We start from the raw sequence: 23,929 nt of genomic DNA on the forward strand, positions 1-23,929 counted from the left end.
TCAGCCCTAAATATTCATTGGAAGGACTGATGCTGAAGCTAAACTGCCAATCCTTTGGCCACCTGATGCAAAGAACTGACTGACTCATTGGAAAAGACACTGATGCTGGGAGGGATTGAGGGCGGGAAGAGAAGGGGACAGCAGAGGATGAGATGGTTGGATGGCATCACTGACTCAATGGACAAGAGTTTGAGTAAACTCTCGGAGTTGGTGATGGACAGGGAGGCCTGGCGTGCTGCAGTCCCTGAGGTTGCAAAGAGTCGGACACGACTGAGTGACTGAACTGAATTGAACTGAACTCTAGCTCCTCCAACCCTCCGGCCCCCCACCAGAGCCTCCCATTGGCTGAACCCAACAGGAAGTGGGCTGGAAAATGGACAGGCTGGAATAGGGCCGGGGCTCCTGGGGCTCAGAGTAGAGCAGGTCAGAGGATGGACTCGGAGGGAAATAGGAGGCTGGTGGTGCAGCCAGGAAAACCCTTCCAAGTCCACTCTGCTCATTCGCCCCAACAGGAGGACTCTGAGGCAGACCCCACAGGGAGGACACCCTTATCATTCCCATCTCACAGATGGGAACCCCGAGGCTTCAGGAGGGCTGGATAAGCCCCCAGGGAAAGGCTTTGCTGGCTGGGGTTGGCTGTGTAGGCCGGGCAGAGAAAACAGCCTTGCGAGGAGGCCAGGAAAGCCAGGCTCTCCTCTTGGCCGTGACCCCGTCAGGCTCTGGGAGAAGGTTCGGCCTTCCCACCCTATGGGGCTGTGTCCTGGGGGCCCCGGGAGAGGCTGTGTCTCAGGAGGGCACCCCGACCGTGTGCGTGGAGCCAGAGGAGGGGGGAGGAGGCCCTGGCCCAGGCCTGCCTCTCCCCATCACAGACTCCGTCCAGGCAGCTCCATCGTTGCTTCAGGCACCGTGAGATGACCTCCCTCCAAACACCCCTTTCTTCCTCCTTCTTATTTTTCTTCTTAATTGCCACAGCGAGAATAATCCCAGCCTGTCTTTCTTTCACCCTTGACGCTGAGTTTAATGGAGTAGACTGCAGCGCGGCACCTCTGATATTAAAGGCCGTGTTTATTTGCCTTATTAGTGTCAGAGTGATGTCTGCAGACAGCGCGGGGATGTCTTGTGAAGCGGGGTTTAACCGGTGCTCTGATGGGGTCCGTGGCCTTGCTCTGTTCAGAGCCCCAGGTCAAGACGGGGACGCGGACACCAAGCCTCCCCTTCCTGAGGGCTTTGTGGGACCCCGCCTGAGTGTGGGGGTGGCCGGCGAACTTAACCGGAGGAAGGGGACTGAGGCTGCCCCTGTCGAAGTTTCCAGAGTCCTGGCCGGGAGAGTTCTGCAGGAGGCCTGAGGCTGCACGGAGGCCCGGCGCTCCCAGCCGTCAGCGCTCCTGTGTGTGTGGCGGCCCCCACCCCGTCCCCTGTACCTCGGTTAGCACATCGGCCAGGCAGGCTGAGGCTGAATCTGATGGGCCCTGGTTTCCTGATACAGGCCAGGTCCAGGGCCCCAGAAAGGAGACGTGCCCGGGAAATGCAGCCTGGTCAGGGAGTCCCACCTCAGGGCCTTTGCACACGCTGCTGTCATTTCCAGATGCCCACGTGGACTGGCTCCTGGGTGCACTCCAGCCTCTGTTCCAATGTCCCCTCGCTGAGAGAGGCTGCTCTGCCTGAGATGGCCCCCCAGCTCCCCACTGCTCCTTTGTCCTTATTCCCAGGGCGCAGTGCACCTCCCTTATGCTCCTCTGTTTATTCTTGTTCACCTGCTCCTGCAGGCCATCAGTCAGCTCCTGGGGTCGGGAGCGCTGCAGGGAAGGTTCCTGCTTCCGGGTGGCCAAGGCGGAGATGCCACACGTTGTTCCCCAGGTCTCTCTGTCGTGGTCGTCCTCTCTTGGGGTGCCCTTAGGGGAAAAGGGAAGGGGGATGTAGAAGGGGTGAATGGAGGAGATTGGCTCATACAGATGTGGACAGACAGAGAGACCGAGAGAGGCAAGGACAGAGCTGCATGTGTGGGGAGACCCTCAGGGACCTGGGGAGACAGAGATACCCACAGAGAGAAAGAGGCAGAATTCCAGATGCAGTAAGAGAACTGGAGGTCCATGCCCAGAGGGACAGAGAAACAGGCTCTGGGGCGTCTCTGCAGACCCAGCACAGGCGCACCTGGCGGAGGCTGGAGGAGACCCTGGGGGCTGGGAGGCAGGTGCCGGCAAGGCCAGGCAAGGGCTGCAACCGCCTGTTTTCTCACGGAGCTGAAAGATCGAGCGTCTCTCCTTTGCTGTGTCTGGAATCCCAGTGTCAGCCGTCTGCCGCTCCCCCAGACACTCAGACGCAGAAAATTCAGATGCGCCTCGGCCTGGCCCGTTTCCAGGTGAGAATCTGTCCTCGGGAGAAAATGTCCTTAATGGGGAGGAAAACCGAACTGACATCACCCTGGGGTCCAATCGCACGTTCTTCTTTAGCAGGTCCTGGCAGGTGGCACCCAGCTGTTGTAGACATGGGATGCCCCCACGTGGGCAGCGGGATGGGCCCCAGAGGTTCATTCCTGGGCTCTCGCTGAAGGACACTGTGAGGGGCAGACTGGTGTCTTTAAAAGAGAAAAGTTGCGTCATGTTCTGAGATCAGCCCAGAAGCAGGTCCTGGGATCCAGGAGATGCGACGAGGGCATCAACGGGCACCAGGGATGACTTTCCAGGCAGGCAGTGGCCGGGAGAGCATCTCAAGGGCTCCCCCAGGCACTCGTCAAACATCCCCTGTGTGCCTGGAGGCAGTCTCTCCAAGGCATCTCTGTGTCCCCGCCTCAGAGGCCAGGGCAGGGCCAGGCATGGAGCAGGGACCCGGTAATGTGTGTTGTATGAGCCGGATGGAAGGAGGGTGGGAAGGAAGGAAGAGAGGGAGACAGGGAGGGAGGAAATGAAGGACAGATGGACAGGTGGGTGGCAGATGATGGAAGGATGGATGGAGGGATGGAAGGAAGGGTGGATGGACAGTCACTGAGAGAAGCAGAGGGGAAGTGTGCTCCAAGAGGGCCGGGGGTGTCCAACCAAAAACAAACCTGGAATCCCATAAGGAAAGGCTCACTGGTCCCCAGCCTGAGCCATGGGACTGGTTCCTCCCCAGAACCCCGCCCCCCAGACTCCAACCTCACCTACCAGCCTGGTACCCACCCTCAGGCTTCCCAAGGACCTGAGAGAAAGTCTGCTCCCTCCTCCCTTCCTCCCAGGACCCACTCAGGCCTGAGTTCACCTCCTTTTCCATGTTCTTTATACCATGCGAGGGGCAGTACCCTCTACTGATGGGCACAGGCAGGTGTGGCTGTCCTTTAGAGAATGTGCAACCCAACCCCACACCTCTGCAGGGCCGGAACCCCAGGGGTGGGAGCTTTCCCTCCACATCCGAGCCTGTCCCCAGAGGCACTCTTGTCGATGACTGCAGGGCCTCGGCCAAGCTGTCTCTGGTCCTGGAACCTCCGCCTTATTTCTTCCTTTTTCACGGCAGGTTCTCACACCCCCCCGGGCTGCAGGTGAGCTGAGAGGCTGACGGCGGAGCCAGTGGCGCTGTCTCGGGAACACGGGCACTCGGGGGGTCGTAGCCACTGCTTTCCCTGCAGGAAGAAGGGGAAGGTCGAGGGCTGTGGGATCCGATGGGCCTGGATCCCGCCGCCTCTCCACCTGCTCACTCTGGGTTTTTGTGAGCAAGTCACTTAACCTCTCTGAGCCTTGATTTTCTAGTCTCTAAAATGGGACCCTCTCTGGTAAGAGAAAGCACTTTGAAAAAGCAGGGCATGGGCACAGGTGTGAGTTGCAGGCCTTTGAAAAAATAATTTTGCACCAGCTTAGTTCTAGGAGTGAGATGTGCATGAGGGGTCACATTCTCCATTCACAAGGCTTGGAGCTTACGGTGTCCATGCATAGCCGAACCAGGACATTGGCCAGAGCCAGGGACCGCAAGGCTAGTGCCAGGGAGGCTGGCAGACACCCGGGGCGTGGGGTAGCCAAAAGGAGACACAGCAGGGGTGGCCAGTCCTGCCTGTGGGGTGAGAGTCCTGGGACTGGGTCACACCCACGTTCTAGGGAGAAGCCCAGATCCCAGGCTAGCCTTCCCTCCCCGCCTGCCCGCCCAGCCCACAGACCTGTGTGGTTGGAACCATCAATTCTGCATGCTTGCTGGATGACGCACCTTCCCTGAGAATGGCTTAGCTCATAATTTTCAAGCGCTTAAAGGCATCTTGTCATTATTTAACTCTTGAATGGGATTCTTAGGAATTGGAGAAATAACGTTCTGCCAGTTTCCACCCGCTTGGGTTTCCTTGCCTGGAGAGCCAAGTGCATTAAGTGATTCCAGGGCACCCGTGGGTAGAGGCGGAGGAACAGGGCCCCTCTGCAGAGACAGGGTGTTTGGGAGGCAGGGACGCCACCGGCTCCTCACTGCACTTTGACTGCCATTTATTGCCATTATGGAAACAGTCTGGGCATCACCAATTCACGTCAGCACACTTTCCCCTGTCTGCTCGGCTGGGCGCAGGGAACACAGAGGTGAGGGCCGCAGTCTTCCAGCTTTTACAGGGTCACAGATGCTGGGGCAGCAAGCCCAGGGCCCAGACCAGCCCTGACTTAAAAAGCAAGGTTCCTACCCAGGGCAGTGAGGGAAGGCGGATTTTCAGGACGTGCAGCAGCCCGTGGGGGGAAAATAAAACTTGACTCTGGATCACTCATAAAACAAAACCCCAAGACAGCGTCAGTGATGGGGGCTCCCCGGGCAGGGAGATAGGGCTGCAGCTTCCCAGGGTGGAGGGAAACCAGACACCAGCCAGCACTCGCGTCCCAGGAGCTAATGTCCTAGAGCGAGACAGACAATAAATCAGCAAGATGCATGTACAAAGTCAGGTAGCAATATGTACCGTGGACCACAGCCAGGCAGGAGAGTCCCCGGGAGGGGGTGGGGTGGGGTGTTCTCCTGCCTGAGGGAGTTTGAGCAGAGCCTGGAATGCAGTGAGGAGTCAGTCTGTGTGGGCATCAGGAAGGATAATGGCATGTGCAAAGGCCCTGGTCACCCTGGCTGGCCATATATGGTCAAGGCTTCATGCTTTGAGCCCTGTGACTCAGTGACATGTGACAATGCATAGGAAAGGCTGCAACCAGGGAAACTCACCGGGTCTTGGTGTCCTAAGTGTTTACTAAGGTCAGTCATGTAGCTTTGTGGTTGGCCGCGGTCTCCAGCCCCTCCCGAGGTAAGGCTGAGACCCACTGACCCAAGTGTGCACATGTGTGCTCAGCCACTTCAGTCGTGTCTGACTCTGTGCAACCCCATGGACTGGAGCCCGCCAGGCTCCTCAGTCCATGGGATTCTCCAGGCAGGAATACTGAAGTGGGTTGCCATGCCCTCCTCCAGGGGACCTTCTTGATCCAGGGACTGAACCAGCATTTCTGTGTTAATATTTATTATAAACTGTTGATATCGTGTGTTAGTTACCACTATATAAGTGCTCATTCGTGTCCGACTCTTTGCGACCCTGTGGACTGGAGCCCGCCAGGCTCCTCCATCCATGGGATTGTCCAGGCAAGAATGCTGGAGTGGGTTTCCATTCCCTTCTCCAGGCGATCTCCCCCACCTAGGGACTGAACCCAGGTCTCTTATGTCTCCTGTGTTGGCAGGTGGGTTCTTTACCACTAGCACCACCTGGGAAGCCTGCTGACCCAAGACCCCACCAGGAATCCTATTGTGGGCTGAGACTAACTGTCTGGCTCAAGGCCTCAGAAAACAGAGAGGCTCTGAACAGGCAGGAACTTGCCAGGGCTTAGAGGTAAACTCCCTGGTGCCAGTAAAAGGCCAGACCCTTACTAGGAGTGTACAGGGTTTGGACAACCCAGCCCTGCTGAGCTAACCCCTTACTGTACCATCATCACCTACCCTCTGCTTCCAGGAGGGGTGGGCAGGGAACAGAGAGGGAGGAAGGAACTGACTCCCTCCAGGGCCAGGGGCTGTGCTAGAAGGTTTGGGTTCCGCACTTCATTTAACCTTTGTGACCACCCCGGGTGGAAGGGCCCAGTACAGAAGGGACACCTGAAGTCTACTAAGTTGAGCAGCCAGCTTCTGGTCACACAGCCTGTGGCATCAGCCTGTCCCCACGCCCTGTCCACGTAAGCATGATGTGGACCATGGATGCTCTCTTGGAAAGATTGCTTTAGCCAGGGGGGCGTCTGTGGGAGCTTGGCTCAAGCTCCTGGGTCCTCTCCCAGGCTGGCCACCAGCTCAGCCAGGAAAGTGCCTGGCAGGGGTGGGGAGTTCTTCAGGGGGCTCACTCAACCGCACAGCCTCTGCTGAGCCATCACCTTCTCAGGCTGTTGTCACGGCCCCGGTTCACCCTCTCCCAGGGCGCCTGGAACGCGGGCTTGGGTGCCCACCCAGTGTGGACACCTGGCTGCCTCTTCTGCATGCTGAAAGCCTGTCTGGAAGCCTGTCTGTCCTGCCACCTCCCTGGGGCTGCAGGGATGGACACGCTGCTGCAGACTGCCTGCTCTCTGCCCCCACCTCACTCACCTGCTGCATTCTGAAGAAGTGTCCGGTGCCTGGAGGTGCGAGGGGCTGGATCTGTCTTGTCTCCTCGACTGTAGGCAGGAGTGGGGACGATTCTACCATCCACCCTGCAGCTGTCTGCCTAAAACCACCCAGGGCAGCCTGGATAGGGAAATACTGCCCTGGGGGCCAGGAGACCGCAGTTAGAGTTAGCTGCTTGGCTGCTCAGCTGCTGTGTGACCTTGGACAAGTGACTGTCCTTCTCTGAGCCTGTGTCCTTTGCATAAGAGGGGTGTGGTCAGAAACCTGGAAGTCTTGAGGGCCCTCTTGGCTCGTGCAGTGGGGTTGAGTGCTGATGGCTTATGTGGGGTGTCAGAATACCTGGGACGGTGTCTGGGTGAGAACTGTATCATTCATTCAGGCACTTGTTCAACTGGCATCTACCGGTGCTCGCTGCATGGGGTCTGTTGGGCCAGAGGGCTGCCCAGATGCTGTCCCAGCCATCGAGGGGCATTCAGGTGGATCCAGGGGCCGGGGAACCCACTTATGGTGGGGCAAGTGTCACGGGGGCATGCAGAAGAGCGGCAAGGGGACCCACGCGGGAGGGACTGTGGCCTTCCTGTGTCGTATCCGCACCGCTGGGGCCTCTGCCGTGAGTAAGGGTCCCCTCTCGGAGCCTCTCCTCTCTCCTTGCAGAACGGGTACTGACAGCGTCCTCCCTGTGAGCCTTCCCAGGCCCTGCTCTCGGTAGGGACTCCGGTTCTAGGGAAACATCGGCGTCTGTTCAGAGGGTGATTGGCATGACGTGGGAGAAGAGGAAACTAGTCTATGTTGATGGGACACAGAGCATCTGGGCGTCTGGCTGACACGCCTGCAGGTTCTATCAGCTGGGAAAACAAGGGCCACGAGGGTGTGAACGAGTGGCGCGTCTCACCCCCCATGGCAGGCCCTGTCCTTGCACGTGGCTGATGCGTACAGGGTGCCCGCAGGAGTGGGGGGACAGGGTGCTTCCTGGGGAGACGGCATGCTCCCCACCCCCGCCCCCAGAAGGTATTAGGCCAGGCTCACCTCTGGCCCCCAGCCTGACCAGAAAGGGGAGATTTCTGACTCACACGGAGCCATGGCCTCCTTCTCTGGGTGGTCTCCCTGTTGACCGCCTCCCCCCACTGCCCACCCACACAGTCACACTTGCAGACACAAGTTGGAGAATCTCTTCTTTCACACCATCCCTTCTGGAAAGTAGTAGTGAGAATGTGGGGGGTTACATGTGGTGGGGCTAAATTCCTTGGGCTCAGAGCCAGACCACTCTGTGTGGGGTTCACACTCAGCCCCCCACGGGTTACCTCACTTCTCTGGGACTCAGCCTTGCACTCTGTGAAATGGGCTGGTGCCTCATTCTTGCCTCTTAGAGGGGTTGGGAGGATTAAGCGAGCTAATCCAATCAAAGCACTGAGCGTGGAACTTGACCTATGGGGGAATAATTATTGATGATTATTTATGGATGACAATTGATGACCATTATTTTCATTATTGCCACCTGATATCACAAGCAGGTTAAGTCTCAGAGATATTGGTTGACTTGTCCAAGGTCCCGGAAGGATGGAGGCCTGCCCGGACCTTGTAATGTCAACGCAGAGCAGGTCATGGGTTCTCCTGCTGAGGAATGTGAGGCCAGGGGCCTGCAGAAACCCAGGGGCAGGTATGGGAGAGTGTGTCTTTAAGGATACAGTTTGGAAATGGAAATCTGTAGGTTACTGGATTATCTACTCAGTTTTATCATTGAATCAATCTTTGTTTTGTATTCCATGAACTTTTCGCCTCAAAAAAAAGTCAATCAAATGTCCCCAAATTCATGACTCCAAGCATTTCTTTGATGTTTATTGAGATAGGGAGTTGTGTTCAAAATATCTTATTTCCTACTCAGTTTTTGTACTTTGTATTGAAATATTCCTCTGAACATTTAAAATAGAATTTCCTTCCAGATCGCCCATATCTCATCTGCTAATGTCTCTTTACATTCTTTTCCTCTTTAAAAATGTTCAATATATCATCTGGGCTGCCTTTAATAGAAGCTGGGTAGAGTCAACAGTTACTCAAAAAATCAATTTAGACTGTCAGATTCTATAACCTGGGAATTGGCATGTAAAAATGTTACCATCTTATGCCAGGACCCCCTAAGAATAAATGAATACTCTTGCTTTTAAATTATTGAGTTCTAAGAGTTTACAGGATCCAAGCATATACTTTTTAAAAGCCATGCAGGAGCTTAAAGCCCCTGGGACTTAATCCCAGGGAAGGGGCAGAGGGATTTACATTAGAAATAACAGCCAATTTCCAAAATGCACAGCAGATAGTGGGCACTCAGTGTTTTTAGAAAGGCTTTTAAAGAGTCCATCCTGACCAATGACCCATCAGTACCGCCACCTGCGCTGGATGGAATATTGCACAGCAGGCAGGAAACGCTGACCCTGCAACTATAAAGTCAGATCGGAATGTGGGCTCATGTAAAGCCCGTATAGAAACACGCTCTCTTGTGGACAAGGACTGAACAGGTTCACTGGGATAAAGGGACCCGGTTGCTGGTTGAACTGGAAGATTCTTTTCCTGTTATTGATTCCAAGAAGAGTGGAGAGAGTGTCAGCTTATCAGGAAGGACATTTTATCGGCTGTGGATCGTTACACTTCAGGAATTTTCCTAAGGATGGATTCCAGGTCACGATGGTTGCCTAACCTGGCCCAGCCCCCACCAGGCTTTGATGCCAAGCCTCAGTGCCCAATGACGCTGTGGCTCCCACCCCCCACCTCAAGCATTCTTCCAGCTCCTCTGCTCCCCCTCCCCACTTCTGCTGGGAATTCCCAGCCGCACCCCCCAACCACCCATAATGAGGCAGTTGAGGAATTGGGAAGCTCTCAGGAGCTGCGTGGTCTGGTCAGCAGCAAGTCACTTGTGCCATTATTTGTCTCGTTCTATTTGGGCGCTTCCTATTTGAAATGACACTCTGGGCTTCGGAGGGGCCTGGTGTCCTCCCAAATCGATGGGCTCCCCGGGAGATGGTGTGCATCAGTGCGCTTCACCCTGGGCAGCGGGGGAGAGGAGCTGGACATGGCAGGGGCTGTCCCCAGGGAGCGACTGGCCTGGCCCACTGTCAGACGAGCTTGTGTGTCCTTCCCAACAAATCCAGAGCAACATGGGCTACCCCCCAGCCTCTCCAAAGCCCCCCTCTATCAGGGCCACCAGACTCACCGTGGCCTTGGCAGGTATGCCCGGCTGACGGGTGCAGAGCGGCTGCAAGGGCAGGGTCCTTGAGATCGAGGCCTGTGTGTCAAGGTGAGCAAGCAGGCGGCTTTGGCTGTGCCAGTGAGCCCTGCCCCCTCAGGACGGTGCCCAGGGACACGTCCAGCAACACGACCCTCATTTAGCCCCGATGGCTGTAACCCAGTTTGAAAGACCCCATAGCTGGGAACAGAGTCATTGCAAAGGTGTTCCCCTCTCTGCCTTGGGTCATCTTCCCACCCCCAGAAATAAAACCAACAGAACCATCCAGAGAGCTGGCGGCTGAAGAAGCTGATGCCGAGTTGAAAACCCAGAGTCTCTCACTTTGTCCTTTACAAGAGCTGGGCAGGGGGCTCCACCTGCGTGTATCTCAGTGTCTTCGTTTGTGCGGTGAGGGTCACTGGTGGGAATGAAGGTCAGATGAGGTCAGAAACCCAGCATCTTTATCCTGGACCTGGAGCAGCCTCAGCCCCGTGGCCGGTCCAGGCAGAGGTCTCCGTGTAGTATGGTGTCCCCTCTGGACTCCAGGCCTCGCCGCTCCACAGCCTCTGCCTGAGACCCGAGCTTTCGCTGCTTCGCAGCTGCCGCGCAGAGCAAACAACTCCCTACCGCACCTGGGTGGGGCTGATAGTCAGGGAAGCTTCTGGAAAAACACTCCTGCTTTGTCCTTGCCCTCTTTCTCCCCTTCCCTTCTCGGTTCCTGCCAGTTCCCCCACTGGCCCTCCTCAGACCCTCAGGCACACGTAGAGTGTTTGCTAGGTTCCCTGGGAGCCCCCCTCCCCACCCCCACCTCCCCTGGTTTCCCCAGGAGCCCCCTGACATCTCCCCCCGGGTTCTCTGGGACCCCCTGCGCCTCTGCTCAGGTTCCCCAGGAGCCCCCCCGACACTCCCCCGGGTTCTCTGGGGCCCCCGGCGCCTCTGCTCAGGTTCCCCGGGAACCCCCCGACACTTCCCCTGGGTTCTCTGGGACCCCCGGCGTCTCTGCTCAGGTTCCCCGGGAGCCCCCCGACACTCCCCCGGGTTCTCTGGGACCCCTGGCGTCTCTGCTCAGGTTCCCCGGGAGCCCCCCGACATTTCCCCCCGGGTTCTCTGGGGCCCCCAGCGCCTCTGCTCAGGTTCCCCGGGAGCCCCTCGACACTCCCCTGGGTTCTCTGGGACCCCCGGCATCTCTGCTCAGGTTCCCCAGGAGCCCCTGGCTCCACACTGCCGCCCCCCCGCCCCCAGGCTTTGAGAGCTCCTTTCCAGGCTCCAGGCTCCTCTTTGGCCCCAAATCCAAGGTCCTTTTCCTGGATGTTGGACTCCCAGAGCCAGGTACCCTGCCCTGCTCCTCACTAGACATGGCAGGAGCATTGCTCATCCAGAGTGGACCCTGGGACAGCCCAGAACAGGTTCCTGGTGGCCCCCTGCTAAGCTGGGTGTAAGCCCTTTGCCGCTGGTCTGTGGGGAGGTCTCGGGAGGGGCAGGGTCCAGGAACAGTGGCTCAGGCAGTGCCTGCTGGCTGGTGGGTGTGGAGTTTCCAGCATCTGAACAGGAAGCACAGTCTCACTGGCACCACCAGCCGCAGAACCCCCCTCCCCTTCCCTCCACACTCAGCACGAAGCCGGCACAGAACAGGCGCTCAGGAAAGGTGTGCTGGAAGGAACTCTTGAGCCGAAGGAATCACGTTCTCAGGGATTCTGAAGGATAAGACAGGTTCATTGAAAGGGAAGTGGTCCTCACTATGGAGTAAGCGGATGCAGCCAGTCAGGAGCCAGCTCGAGCAGACCGTCCTGCGGGCAGCCTGGCAGGGTGGCCTGGTCCCAGGCCCTGCACCACTTTTCATCCCTAAGCTGTTGGCAGAGCTGCAGGTGGGGCTACGGAAGCAGGCCCTGGGGCCAGGCCCTGCCCAGCCCAGCTCCGTTCTAGAAAGATCCGCTGACAAGCTTCATAGCACCTAACACAGGCGGGCACAGAGCACCCACAGAGATGTGGCAGGGCGGCTAGAAACCACATGTGAAAGAGCTGGCTGGAAGGGGAGCTTCTGGTACAGACACGTCCTGGATGGAGAGGCGGGCACTGGCATGTGATCATTAGTGCTGGCAAGGAAAACCGGGGGCCCCCTGCTAAGGGCCTGGCTGGAAACACCGCGTGGGCTTACATTTGGGCTCAAAACATGGAAGCAATCTGAATGTCCATCAACAGATGAATGGATGAAGAAGGGGTGGTGTTTATATACAACGGAATATCACTCGGCCATAAAAAAGAATGAAATAATGCCATTTGCAGCAACATGGATGGACCTGGAGATTATCATACTAAGTGAAGTAAGTCAGACAAAGACAAATACCGTATGATATCATTTACATGTGAAATCTAAAATATGACACAAATGAACTTCTCTCTGAAACAGAAGCAGACTCACAGAAATAGAGTACAGACTTGTGGTTGCCAGTGAGGAGAGGAGATGGGGGATGGCGTGGGATTTGGGGTTAGCAGACACAAGCCGTTATATACAGGATGGGTAGACAACACGGTCCCACTGCAAAGCATAGGGAACTGTATCCAATATCCTGGGGTAAGTCGGAATGGAAAAGAATATGAAAAAGTATACAGAAGTGAAAATGTTAGTCGCTCAGTCATGTCCGACCCTTTGTGACCCCATGGACTGTAGCCTGCCAGGCTCCTCTGCCCATGGAATTCTCCAGGCAAGAACACTGGAGTGGGTAGCCTTTCCCTTCTCCAGGGGATCTTCCTGACGCAGGGATCGAACTCAGATCTCCTGCATTGCTGGCGGATTCTTTACTATCTGAGCCACCAGGGAAGATGCTGAGTCATATTGCTATACAGCAGAAATTAACACAACATTGCCAATCAACTATACTTCAATAAAAGAGATTAAAAAAAAAAAAAAAGACTAGTCTTGAGTTAAGGAGAAGCTTTAAACCAGGGAGAAAACCCACAGGAAATACTGAGAGGACTCCGGAGTGGGGGTGGGCTGCGGCCAGCATGTGAAAGCTGACACGGCAGAGAGCACCGCCTGCCAGGCTCTGCGAGAGGGAGAGATGGAGTCAGAAAGTCCAGCCACACAGGGTGAGTGCCCGGCCCTGTGAAGCCCCCAGGGACAGGAGTGCATGTCTGGACACAGCCTGGGGTGGAGCAGAGGAGGCAACTTGAGCCAACAGCCTGGGCTTAAACTGAGCTTCCTGTGGTTGCCATGAGATCCTGCGCAAGGCAGGTGATATGCCTTGAGCCTCAGTTTTCCCACCTGTAAAATGGGAAGGCGTGCTCCTGGTCCAATGTGGTCATCCTGTCCGAGCGAGGTTGAGCTCTGCCCTAGGTGTGGTGTCCAGAGCGTTTGAGTCCCCAGGTCTATTAATCTCCCCCCAAAACGCCTTTCCCATTGGAGGGAGACCACGGTCTCAGAGCCTTGGGGCAACCTGCCTGGCATCTCCCCCATCACTGCTGTCATGCCCCGTCAAGGGCATTGAGACCCCTTCCAGCAGCTCACCCACCTAGCTGGCACCTGACTCCACATTTCACACTCAAAATCTCAAGTCACATCAAGGAATTTTCTACAAGGACTTGACCAGTCTATCAGCAGCTTGGGCAGATCTTTCCCTCGATGATTCCATGAGGATGTATTTGTCTGCCCTGGGTGGCAGATCAAAGCCTCATCTTTCCAGGGCCCCTGGGGTTGTCGGTTCCTTAGAACCCCAGGGTGGTGGCCCCTCACCTTCCATCCCTTCTCATCTCACATCAGCAGGATGGTCAGCTGGGAAACAGTCCTAACACACAACGCCCCCTCTGCTGGGAGGGAGGTGGGGAGGTCCCCGGAGACCAGAGTTGAGTCCTGGCTGTGCCATGGATCCCCAGGGGACTCTGCACACGTCCCTTCCCAGCTGGGCCTCAGGCCCCTGGCACAGCCCTGAGGTCTGTCCAGGGGCTTTGCACAGTGACCAGGCAGAGGCGGTGCTGGTCCTGAGTCCTGATCACCAGGGCACAGGAGGTGAGTCCATGCAGCCGTGCATCTGGCCAGAGAGAGGTCCACACAGGCGCGGTGCGGGGTCAGCACCCCTCAGGTGGCCCCAGGACCGTGAGCCCACCTCACAGGCCCCCCTCCCACCACGTCCAGTCTCATCGTGGGTGTCTGAGGTCTGTGCTGTTGGCCCCTTTTACAGATAAACAAACTGAGTCTCGCTGAGGTCCAGGCCTTGCTCAAGACCACAAGCTTGCAGGTGGCACCAGCCATGCAGGGGGGCCCCCTTCCCACCTGCGTGGTTTTCCAAGGTAGCCAAGGAGATCCTCGGAGCCGAGGACTCACCTGTGGGGGAGGGGCAGGAGCTGAACACATGTCCCTGCCAATGAAATAATTATAGACTATGAAAACAGCTCAATTAAATAATTTTTTTAAAAAAAGTGCATATGTACAAACACTTAGCAATTAAGCAGCCAATTTACAAATAGCAATTTTCCAACTGCACTTGCCTTTCATATATCTATTTGCCAGAAGTAGAGTCTATTTTTACGCAAAATTTTTAATTTGAATAAATCTAGATGGGATGATGACTTTTGAGTTACAGTCAGAAGAACCTGGAGACGGTCTTAGCACTGGGGAAGGTCAGGGTGTAGATTGGGAGGAGGCCTGGCCCAGAGGAGACCCTGGCTGGGCACCGTTCCCTGCCCTCCACTCTTCTTCCCCCTCTCCCCCCCGCCACCCTCCTTTTTCCCTCCTCCCCTCACTCCTGTTCTCCCTTCTGGACATGCTCAGCTCTCATGGGAATTTTGACCATCCTGAGATGAATCGGGGAGTCTCCCCTCAACAGGCAAGTCCAGGGGGCACTTGTTGGCTGGTGTTCAGACATCAGGCAAATCTGATTGGTTTCTATGGGAAACTTGCCCAGAGATGGGTACTTGCTCACTGCAGGTCACAGCCTTCCTGTTCTGGTACCTGGTGGTACTGCGGAGGCGGCGGCATTAGGTTCAGGGTTGGTACCCTGGGGCTGTGGGGAGCTTAGAGAAGAATCAGGAATGGAAGGCATTTAATTGAGTCATCCGTGCCTCAAGCTTGGTGAGCTCATAATAGAGATACCGCACTCCAGGTACCAAGAGACGAGGACCTGCCCTGTGCATCATCTGGCGTCTGGGGTGACCTCAGGCAGTTCTGATTTCCATCTCTGGTTTGCATACTGAGCGGTGCTTATTTCTGGCAGTGCCCGGACCCACAAGAAGAGGCAGGGACCACGCAGCACCCCACTTTCCACTTTCTTTTCTTGGAATAAATCTTCTCAACACGGACACTGTCCCTGCTGGACTTCTTCCTCTACTTGTATTTCTTTGAGAAGCAGGTGGTCTGAGGAAAGAATGAAGTGAAATCTGGACACTTGTGTGGCCCCCAGGAAACAAGGTCTGCCTGGGTGAGGGTTCCCCCAAGGAAATCACCCTCAGAGTGGGGAGGCCAGGAGGCAGATAACAGGCAGGGACGCTGCAGGAGAAGAGCACGTGACCACGAACTTTTCCATTCACAGGAGCCCCAGGGACCCTGACTGCATCCATCTGGTGCCTGAAGGGGAAACCGATGCCCAACCCTGAGGGTGTGCCTGGAGTTCACACCCAGTAGCAGCGAGGGAGCACAACCCAGACCCCTACCACTAGACCCCTCGTTCCCAGTTAGCCCAATACCACAGTACTTCTCGACCTCAGGGGTCTCAGGACTCCCCAACTGGTGCCAGGTGAGGGGTGGCCCAGGCTGTGGCACAGGGAAAACGTGCTTCTCTGAACTCTCCCATCTTCCAGCTCCACTGCGTCCTGCAGGCTTGGTCGGGTGCTGGTGAGCAAGCCTTAGGTTTGTCCTGACTCCCAGTCCAGTCCTAAGCCACCCCGGGGGCCACACCCCATCTGAGAAGTATCTCCCATGCCACCCAGGTCACTCTCCACCGCCTCCCACCATCTAACGCTTCACCTGCCCCTGCTTAAGCGATTCCACCCCTCTGGGCACACATCCTGCCTTCCTTTCTGCTCCTCCCCTGCCCCCCAGTCACTCCAGTCCTCCTAAGAGGGCAGTGGTGACGAGCTCCTCCCGGCTGCTCCGAGACGTTGTCTAACACGCTTCACCTGGTCATTCTGCTCATCCCCCTGAGACGGCGCATTGCAGACGGGGACACAGACCTGACCACAGAGCCCTGCTCACACCCTGCAGAGCCCACCACGGCCTCAGTCTGTGTCCAGACCAGCGAGCCCAGTAGAAATAAGATGCGAGTCACCTGTGGATTGTCATGAAAAAGTAGAAATGGATGACTTGAAAAGACCTGGAGGCACCTGGAAGGTATATTTCTAAGGGAGAGAAGCTGGTCTGAAAAGGCTACAGATGGCATGATCCCAATACTGTACGTAATATTCTGGGAAAGGCAGAACTATGGAGACAGGGAAAGGATCAGTGGTTACGGGGGTGGGACGGGGAGGGAGGGTGCCCAGGTGGGCCCAGGGTGATTTAGGGGGTGACGCTGCTCTCTGTAACACTACGGCGGTGGGTCCTTGTCACCGCACTTTTGTCCATAGAAAGTACAAACCAGGAGTGGCCCCCGTGTGAGCTGTAGGCTCTGGGTGACGATGCTGTGGTCAGAGCGGGCACGGCAGCTGGGACACACGTGCTGCTCCGGCGGGGAGCGGAGATTAGGCACGTGTGGGGCCCGAAGACCCGGGAAACCTCGGTGCCTTCCTCTCCATCTAGCTCCGAACCTAAAAGTCCTCTTAAAAAATTAGCTATTCATTCAAGAAACGGGTGTGATGCATCTTAGTAATAGATTTTATTTAGTTCGGTATATCCAAAATACTATGTCAACAGGCAACCAATATGGGGCTTCCCCCGTGGCTCAGCGGTGAAGAATCTGCCCATAATGCAGGAGCCGCAGGAGACGTGGGTTTGATCCCTGGGTCGGGAAGATCCCCTGGAGGAGGGCACGGCGACTCACTGCAGTATTCTTGCCTGGGAAATCCCACGGATGGAGGAGCCCGGCGGGCTACAGTCCATAGGGTTGCAAAGAGTCGGACACGACTGAAGCAACTTGGTACGGAAACCAATATGACATTATATGAAATCTTTTGCATTCTTTCAATCTACTAAGTGGTGCCTGTAATGCAGGGCAGGTCCAGGCTCTCTGTGGCGTCTGGGGCCATTCACGCCTGGTCTGTCCACCTCTTCAGTCCCTGGCCCTGTCATCTCTCGTGATCCACAGTAGCCCCTCCAGCTGCTCACCCTGCTTCTCATGGTACCCAAGACCTGGCTCAAATGTCCACTCGGGGAAGAAGAAGTAACACCTCCCAAAGACTGTTGCTGTTTCTGTGTGTGCTCAGTCATGTCTGACTCTTGGCCATCCCATGGACTGAGGCCCACTGGGCTCCTCTGTCCGTGGGATTTCCCAGGCAAGAATACTGGAGTGGGTTGCCATTTCCTCCTCCAGGAACCCTCAAAGATACCACATCCTAATCCTTGAAGCCTGTGGATACGTCACATGGCAAAGGGGACTTTGCAGGTGTGATGAGATGGAGAGACAGGCAGGGAGTTCCCTGGTGGTCCAGTGGTTAGGCCACTTTCACTGCCAGGGGCCTGGGTTCAATCTCTGATCCAAAAACAAAGATCCCACAAGCCAAGTGGCTTGGACAAAAAAAGAATGTGGGGAGATTATCCTGGATGATCTGTGTGAGCCCTGTGTAATCCCAAGGGTCTTCATCATAGGAGTAAGAGAGAACTCGTACTGTAGTTGAAGGCAATTTGACTATGGAAGCAGAGACTGGAGGCATCTATTTTGAAGATGGAGGTGGGGCCATGAGCCCAGGAGTGCAGGAGGCCTCTGGAAGCTGGAAAAGGCAAAGAAATGGATTGCGCCCACCCCGAACCTTCCAGCAGGTGTTCCTGGTTTTAGCCCAGAAAACCATTTTGGACTTTTGATCTCCTGAGCTGCATAATAATGGATGTGTCTTGTTGTAAGTCTCTAAGTTTCTGGTAATTTGTTACAGCAGCTACTGGAAATTCATTCACCGCCCCCCCAACCCTCGCCCCGCCTTGAGGATCACCAGCCACCCAGTCAGCACTGGCCTCCTCCTCCTCTGATCCCATTATCCACTGGGACCCCCTCAAGGACAATGGGAGATGAAGAGGGCCTGGGTGGAGTGCTGGTGGTGTTGGGGTGAAATGTAAATAATTCAGGAGGAACAGTTGACAAAATGGGGGATCTGTGGATTGGCTGGGCAGTGAAGATCGCTGGGAGAAATATCAATAACCTCAGATATGCTGATGAAACCACCCTTATGGCAGAAAGTGAAAAAGAACTAAAGAGCCTCTTAATGAAAGTGAAAGAGGAGAGTGTAAAAGTTGGCTTAAAACTCAACATTTAGAAAACTAAGATCATGGCATCTGGTCCCAGCACTTCATGGCAAATAGATGGGGAAACAATGGAAACAGTGACAGGCTGTATGTTTTGGGGGGCTTCAAAATCACTGCAGATGGTGACTGCACCCATGAAATTAAGACACTTGCTCCTTGGAAGAAAAGCTATGACCAACCTAGACAACATATTAAAAAGCAGAGCCATTACTTTGCCAACAAAGGTCCATCTAGTCAAAGCTATGGTTTTTCCAGTGGTCATGTATGGATGTGAGAGTTGGGCTATAAAGAAAGCTGAGCACTGAAGAATTGTTGCTTTTGAACTGTGGTGTTGGAGAAGACTCTTGAGAGTCCCTTGAACTGCAAAGAGATCCAACTAGTCCATCCTAAAGGAAATCAGTCCTGAATATTCATTGGAAGAACTGATGCTAAAGCTGAAACTCCAATACTTTGGCCACTTGATGCAAAGAACTGACTCATTTGAAAAGACTCTAATGCTGGGAAAAATTGAAGGTGGGAGGAGAAGGGGGTCTCAGAGGATGAGATGGTTGGATGGCATCACTGACTTGATGGACGTGAGTTTGAGTAAGCTCCTGGAGTTGGTGATAGACAGGGAAGCCTGGCGTGCTGCAGTCCATGGTGTCGCAAAGAGTCAGACACGACTGAGTGACGGACCTGAACCGAACTGAGGGTGGCATGGGAGCTGAGCATGCCCCCTGGCCCTGAGATGGGGATGAGCATGGCTCCTGGCCTTGAGCGGGGTGACGTCCCCCCTTAGAGTCTCCCAAGGTTCTCTGGATGTGTCCATCTGTCTGCTCTCTCTGTCTCACCAGCCAGCTTGCCATCCCCACAGGGCAGGGCAGTGTCTGTCCTACTCACCAGGGGATGGAGTGACTAGCACATAGTAGATGTGCAATAAACGTGTGGTGGGAATGGACTTGAATACAGAAACTTCACTTCCCAGTCCTAGTGTGAAGTTTACAGCATAAAAGAACTGAACAAAATAAAAGAAAAGAGTTAAATGAAAGAGTGAATGAATGAATGAACCGATGCCCCGCCCCTGGCAAGTGGCCTGGAACTTGGTGCTAATGGCCGTTTGGGGAATTGGATTGCATTGTCCTGTAGGCTGAGGCATTCCTGATGCTTCACAGCTGGACTCTGCTCTGAGCAGGCCCCTCCTTCCCTGTCCAGAGAGGGGAGGAGGCCCTGTCCTTGGGCCTTTGCGCCTGCACCTCCGTCTACCTGGAACAGTGCTAGCTTCTGGGGTTGTCATATTAAGTACCATACTGCCTTTAGACAATGGAAACTGTTGTCCACGGTCTGGAGACTGGAAGCCTGGGTTCTGGGTGTTGGAAGGGTTGGGTCCTCTTGGAGGATCTAGGGGAAATCTGTTCCTTCCCTCCCTCTCTGAGCTCCTGGGGGTCGCTGGCAGTCCTTGGTGTCTGTAGCTGGCACGTAGCACCCTCTCTTTCTTCCTTCCCATCTCAGCCCAGTGTCTGAGGGGCCTTCCCTGCCACGCTCTGAGACAGCACTCTACTGCCCCTTCTGTCCCCCACCCTGTTTATGCTTCTTCCCAGTCCTTGTCTCCTTTGACAGAGCTGTGTTTTTGCTTTTTTATCAGCCACCTCCCCGGGCCCTGATAGAATACAGATTCCCAGGCTGCAGGGCCTGGGCCCCACTCTCTCCCTGCTGAGGGCTCACACCAGCAGGCACCCTTGAGTGAGCAGGAGTGAACAGGCTGCTGTGGCCACAGATGGGGGAAGGGAGGCAGCTGGGCTGGGGCGTCTGGACGGAGGGAAGGGTGGACACCCAAGTGTCTGGAAGGCAGAGCCTTTCACAGGTCTTAGAGGTGGCTTGTCGGGGGTGGGAGGGAGAGGGGAGGGGATCAAGAGGCTGGAGGTTGCCAGGCATGAGCTTCCAAGCACAGCTGTTTGTTTCCCTGGGGGTTCTGGAATTTCCTGGGTCTTTAAATCGATTCCTCCCATAATGGGCCTCCAGCTTCCTCCTTCCCAAGGAAAATCGATTCTCCAAGGTGTTGAGAGTAAGTGCTTCCCTAATGATACCTGGGGAGGGGAGTGGGTAGAGAGTCAGAGGATCCTGTTGGGGGAAGGAGACTGGGGAGAGGGCAGCCCCTGCTGGAGTTCCCGGGAGTCAGGGGGCACAGGGGCTGCTTTCTGTCCTAGCCTGGGGAAGGACCTTGTGACCTCAGGCCTCTGGGGACAAGGGGCCACTGAGCACCAGGGCCATAAACATGACCCATCTTCCTGGAGCCTCAGGGAAAGGGCAGGCTTAGGGAAGAGGCAGGGAGGAGGTACATCCCTGTAGAAAGGTGAGGATGTACTATGATGGGATGGAGCCACAGCACTGCAGGTGGGGTGGGGCACTCACCCTGGGCAGCTCCAGCCTCCCCCTGGACCCCAGCCACACTGGGGGAGCCTGAGACTCATAGCCCGACCCAGCCCTTCGATGAGTCCAGAGAGGGCAAGGGGCTGCCCTGGCCACCTGCAGCCCAGGCCCCACACAGGCCCCATCAATAGCTGGGATCGGCCGCCCTCAGCCCTGGAGCTCTGCTCCGTCCAAGCCTGTCTCAGTGGTGATCAGATGGACAGGTCCAAGGGGTGGCAGCCCAGCAGTCCTCAGCAGGCCTCAGCAGCCCTGGGCCCGCTCCTGTCATTGTCCCCACCTCGAGGTGAACTTCCTGACCGGTCAGAAGACTGGATACTCTGGGAGAAACTGAGGACTCTGGGACTCCACATGTCGGTTTAGGGAGAGGGTGGAAAGTGCCGCCCGGGTTGGACGGTGCCTCGGGCTCTGTGGTCACTGCACGTTTTAACTGGCTGGTTCCAAGGAGCACTGGGCCCAGGGTCCCTGAGCTGAGCTCAGCTGAGGGTGCTGAGTTTCGACATAGGATTAATTCTGTGTCCCGATGTGCTGGCTGCTATGAAATCGCCCTTGGTGGGTGTATCTCTTCCGCTGCTGTGGCTACTCTGGGCAGAGGTTAGAGCTCGGAGGTTCCTTCCTGCAGCCCTTGCCTTACAGACAGGAATATGGGCCCCTGGGCAGGAGGGATTGGCCCCCAGGCCCTGCTGAGTAGAGCGGGTGCTGACGCCCACCAGCTGGCTCGAGGACAGGGGTCTGATTCCCAGGGGCCCTGGGGGTGCACGTGGTCAGGGAGGAGGGTGCAGCTCCCTGGAGGAACTCATGGTCCAGAAAGGGAAATGGACAAGCAGACAGGACTCAGGGTGGCGGGGACCTTCTGTAGAACAAACAGGACTCCAGCTGTTCGTGCGCGGGCTAGTATGCACGTCCTGAGTTGGCCACCTGTTAGCTGAGTGATTTCAGGCAGGAACAGATCCCCTCTGGCCCTCTGCAAGATGGACATAGGGACATAATCTGTCAGGGTTTTCTGAGGAATCAAAACAATGTGGCCAGGACCTGCGAGACCCTTCCTAACGAGAGTGATGCAGCCACGGTAGAACTCGCACAGACCGTGGAGAGGGTGGGACACTGTGGAATGCCCAGGGCAGGTGGCTCGCTGGAAGACAGAGCTGGGCGAGTCCTGGGCGTCCCCAGAGACCCCTGGCACACAGCCTGTGCCGGACACCATCAGTACACACAGGCGTGGCAGGGACCCGTTGCTGACAGCAGTCGTCCTGTCCCCCCAGGTCGTCGGATTTCGGGACGTCCTACACCAAGCTCACCCTCCAGCCTGGCATCACCACTGTCATCGACAACTTCTACATCTGCCCGACCAACAAGAGGAAGGTAGGTGCTGCACCCGCCACCTCTGGGCATGGCAGGCGGTGGGGGCAGGTGTCACCTTGCTCCTCTCGGGCCCTGAAGTGAGGTGTCTACCTCCCAGCTCTCTGTCTCCCTTCGCTCTTCCACCTGCGTTCATTTGGACGAAGGGGTTTAAAACAGCGGCTGGGCCTGGGGGCAGGGAAGGTTGTCCTGATGTCTGTGTCTGCCCCTGCCCTGGGCCAGCCTCCATCCAGGCAGAGTGGGGGTTGGGGGGGTGTAGTGACTGCTCTAGACAGGAGAAAGAGTCTTTCTGGTCTGGAGTCCTGGCAAAGCAGCGAAAAACAGTCGGATCTCCTGCCTTTTTTGTTGTTGTTGATTTGGTTTTTCATCTGAACTTTACTTCCTGTTTACTTGGTCTAAGAGAGTCTCCTGACTCTGCTCTCTGCCTGGGTGCGGGTCAGGGAACTTGGCATTTCCAGGTACTGGCACTCATGCCAAGTTCTAAGAGAACTTGGGCTTTTGCAAAGCCAGGGTTGCCTCCTGGCCCCCTTGGGACCCCAGAATGAGTCAGAGGAAGCAGCGCGGGTGTGCCCCAGCTGTTTGCATGCTTGACTCCCTCCAGAGAAACAGATCCGTGTCACAGAGAGGGGCCTGGACAGGCCAGGCACCTCCTGGGGAATGGGGTGTAACCCCGCACTGGGGACTAGAACACAGAGCCTGACGCTTGCTCACACAAGGGCGGCCCACAGCACGGATAGGTGCTCTGACGGTGACTTAATGGACAGCGCGGAGCAGCGTAAAGCCTGGGAAGGCCTGTGTAGGCTGAGGACATCCCAGGAAGGGAGTCATAGGTGCCAGAGGACTCCATGCGGAGGGCACTGGAGGGTGTGATGGCTAAACTCGTGGTGGGTTACAGGGCCCAGAGGAGTCGGTGTGTGCGTGCACTTGGCAGGTTCTGCAGGGACCAAGGCCCCTCTGCGGGGTTTAACAGAACATGAGAACTGGTGTGCGTGGCCATTTGCTGGGGGTGTCCAGGTCATCTTGGTGGCACCTTTTAATGTGATGTCAGCTTTCTGCAGGTCGTCCCCCCTCCCCTTTCCTTGACTTTTACTGCTGTAAAGGTTTCTTGATGGACAGAATTGGAATGCGGAGGTGGGGAGGGCTGCTGGGGGGAGGGGGCATGTCCATGGGGACACTGGCACCTGGAGGGGACTCGGGACTGAAGAGAGAAAGGCAAGGGGCTGGTTTCACCCGTGCCTGAGTCTCCCTAGACCCTGCCTGGGGTCCTCACATGCATGGTCTCACTCTTTTCCTGGGAAGGAGGGGTTAGTATCCCATTTTCCAGGGCAGAAAACTGAGGGGAAGGTGAGGCTACCACCCGATCATCACACAGCTGGTGGCGGGAGACGTGGGCTTGACCCCAGCCTCACCCGGCTCCAAAGCTGGGAGTTTCCTTTGTGGAGGAATGACAGTGAGTGGGAGGGAGTGACCCCCACCCACTACCCCACTCACAGCATCCACAGCTCAGCCCCACCTGCCCCCGAGAGCTCTTCATCCCCTGTCCGACTCCAGCCCAGCTTGGTAAGAAGACAGCTGGAATCAAACCCTCATTCTGCTGTGAGCAGCTCGCCTTTCCTGAGGGCTGCCCCCACCCTCTGAGCCGCAGGGCCCTCTTGGGGGGTGGTCAGCGAGGGATACGCCTGGGCACAACAGCGTGTGGAGCGAGGAGGCCCTTCATCGGCCACGAGAGCTGAGTGCTGGGACAGGCAAGGACAGACACCCTGCCTCCTGCCTGCTGTCTTCTTTCTTCCTGGGGTCACTGTGATTCAGACGCGAGGCCAAGGAGGGCTCCTGGGGGCTGGTGCTGACCCAGGCTGGAGAGCCCCATCCACCTCTAGACTCTAGGCAGCAGTGGACACAGGAGGTCACGCCACTCATCCCCTTTGCATCCCCAAAGTTCTGTCTGTCTGGCCAGCCTGGCCCTGAAGCCATCCCCAAGCTGCTGTTCATGGTCCCTGTGAGAGGAGACCCCACTGTGCCTCGCCAGCTGG

The 23,929-nt window shown here is 56.2% G+C and overlaps 1 protein-coding gene across 1 annotated transcript in view; it reads left to right on the plus strand.

Annotated features, from left to right (window-relative positions):
• The window catches only part of SORCS2 (sortilin related VPS10 domain containing receptor 2), a 329,996-nt gene that overhangs the window by 122,654 nt on the left and 183,413 nt on the right, over positions 1 to 23,929 (plus strand). Inside the window, exon 11 of the mRNA XM_055587427.1 lies at positions 21,803 to 21,902. Within this exon, the coding sequence (XP_055443402.1) occupies positions 21,803 to 21,902 (100 nt within the window). The remainder of the gene's footprint in view (positions 1 to 21,802; positions 21,903 to 23,929) is intronic.

Source organism: Bubalus kerabau, chromosome 7 (assembly GCF_029407905.1).
Source record: "Bubalus kerabau isolate K-KA32 ecotype Philippines breed swamp buffalo chromosome 7, PCC_UOA_SB_1v2, whole genome shotgun sequence".
Lineage (NCBI taxonomy): Eukaryota > Metazoa > Chordata > Mammalia > Artiodactyla > Bovidae > Bubalus > Bubalus kerabau.